This window comes from Pygoscelis adeliae, unplaced genomic scaffold (genome assembly GCF_000699105.1).
Source record: "Pygoscelis adeliae isolate BGI_AS28 unplaced genomic scaffold, ASM69910v1 Scaffold628, whole genome shotgun sequence".
NCBI lineage: Eukaryota > Metazoa > Chordata > Aves > Sphenisciformes > Spheniscidae > Pygoscelis > Pygoscelis adeliae.
Genome location: NW_008825408.1, coordinates 614,037 through 615,687, shown reverse-complemented (window position 1 = coordinate 615,687; position 1,651 = coordinate 614,037). Strand labels below are relative to the sequence as shown.

Here is a 1,651-nt window from a genome sequence, read left to right as displayed (position 1 = left end):
CGGCGGGCTCGGGCGTCACGGGGGTGCTGAGCTGGAGCGGGGCGGGGGGCGGCAGATCAAAGGTGAGCGAGATGACCGACTTGCTCGGCGTGTCGAAGAGCTTGATCTTCCCCCCCTTCAGGTCCTCGCGCTGGGAGAAGGGGTTGACGCGGTGGGGCGTCTCCTTGGTCCTGGCCCCGCCGTAAGGCTCCGCCGGCCGCAACAGGACAGGCGATTTGGGGGGGAACATGTCGGACTGGCTGCGGAACAGGCGCTGGTCCGGCTGCAGGTGCTGTGTCCCCAGCTCACGCAGGGGCGACTGCTCGGTGCGGCCAGCCGCCCTCCCAGCTACCCCTGGGCACAGGCACAGAAACAGGTCACCAGCTGCCAGCAGCTGCCGGTGTGGGGTGCCACGGGGTGCCGGGCATCCAACAACCCAGGAGCGCACCCCGAGGGGGGGGAACAGCGACTGGCTCCATCCTGCAGACCTCATGCAACCCCTGTCTCCTTCCCCTACAGCTGCCGGGGTAGGATGGGACACCCCACATCCCCCCTCCTTGCACCCCTCTATGGCCTGTCCCCGGGGTGCCCACGTACCGTTGAGTGTGGCCGCCATCCCAGGCACGGGCAGGCTCTCCCCACCACCGAAGACCCCGGTGCCCTCGGCACCCGGCTGGTGCTGCAGGACCCCCTCCAGGCACTGCGTGATCTCCAGGAACGAGGGGCGGGAGGTGGGCTCCATCTGCGGGCAGGAGGGGTTACCCATCAGGTCTGCAGCCCCCCAAGCACCCCAGGGAGGCCTGGCCAGCAAAGGCAGCTCCCTGCCTGTCCCCCCTTGTGCAGGCAAGGCTGCCTGTCCTGCCCCGCTGCCCTGGCGGGGAAGGGCAGCAGAGATGGGAGGCTCACACTGCAGCAGTGGAAAGCAAGCTGGAGGAAGGCCGCTGGGCAGTCAATCCCCACCATGGTGCGGAAAGTGGCGATGTCCAGACCAAAATCCTGCGCCAGGGAAACAAGGAAGAATGAGGCTGGGTCCCCTAGGGCACCACACGGCCCAGGGGACCTGGGATGGCCTTGCCTCCCCTCCCTGCACTGACTGCGGGCCACCCAGGGCTGTGGATGTGGCAGCACCCCGGCTGAGGCACAGCAAGGGGAGACCCTGGGGTCACCCCAAGTTGGGGCAAGGCTGAGGGATGCCGGGACACAGATCCCTCCTGCTCTCTGCCTGAATCCAACTGTCCCCTTCTCCCACCCAGGCCGACTATGGACTCCGAGGACAGGTTATCGGCAGAGAGCATCCCTTGCCGGACAGCATTTGGGACACAGCACCCCTACCCCGAGGTGCAGGGCAGCTCCTGCACACAGGGCTCTGCCCAGCATGGGAGGATGGTCCCCCTCATTTGGTGAAGCGGTCCCAGCCCCGATGCTGCTGCCTGCCACCCTCCCTCCCCATCCCCGTCCCAGGGAGTCACCTCGGTGCGGGGCAGGTAGTCGGGGTCAGCGGGGACACGAGCAATGGTCTCGCATAGGATGATGCCGTACGCGAACACATCGGCCTGCAGAGAGCAGGGAGTCATGGGGGGGGCCCTGCAGCCCTGAGGCAACATGCCCACCATTCTGTGAACCCATAGCCCCCCTCCTCCCTGCGGAGCCACACCGGGCGCCCTGCCACCTC

The 1,651-nt window shown here is 67.5% G+C and overlaps 1 protein-coding gene across 1 annotated transcript in view; it reads right to left on the bottom strand.

The window, feature by feature from the left end:
* The window catches only part of TESK1 (testis-specific kinase 1), an 8,073-nt gene that overhangs the window by 929 nt on the left and 5,493 nt on the right, over positions 1-1,651 (bottom strand). The window contains exons 7-10 of the mRNA XM_009330429.1: positions 1,449-1,532; positions 886-975; positions 577-721; positions 1-333 (exon numbers count right to left, since the gene is read on the bottom strand). Of these exons, the coding sequence (XP_009328704.1) occupies positions 1-333; positions 577-721; positions 886-975; positions 1,449-1,532 (652 nt within the window). The remainder of the gene's footprint in view (positions 334-576; positions 722-885; positions 976-1,448; positions 1,533-1,651) is intronic.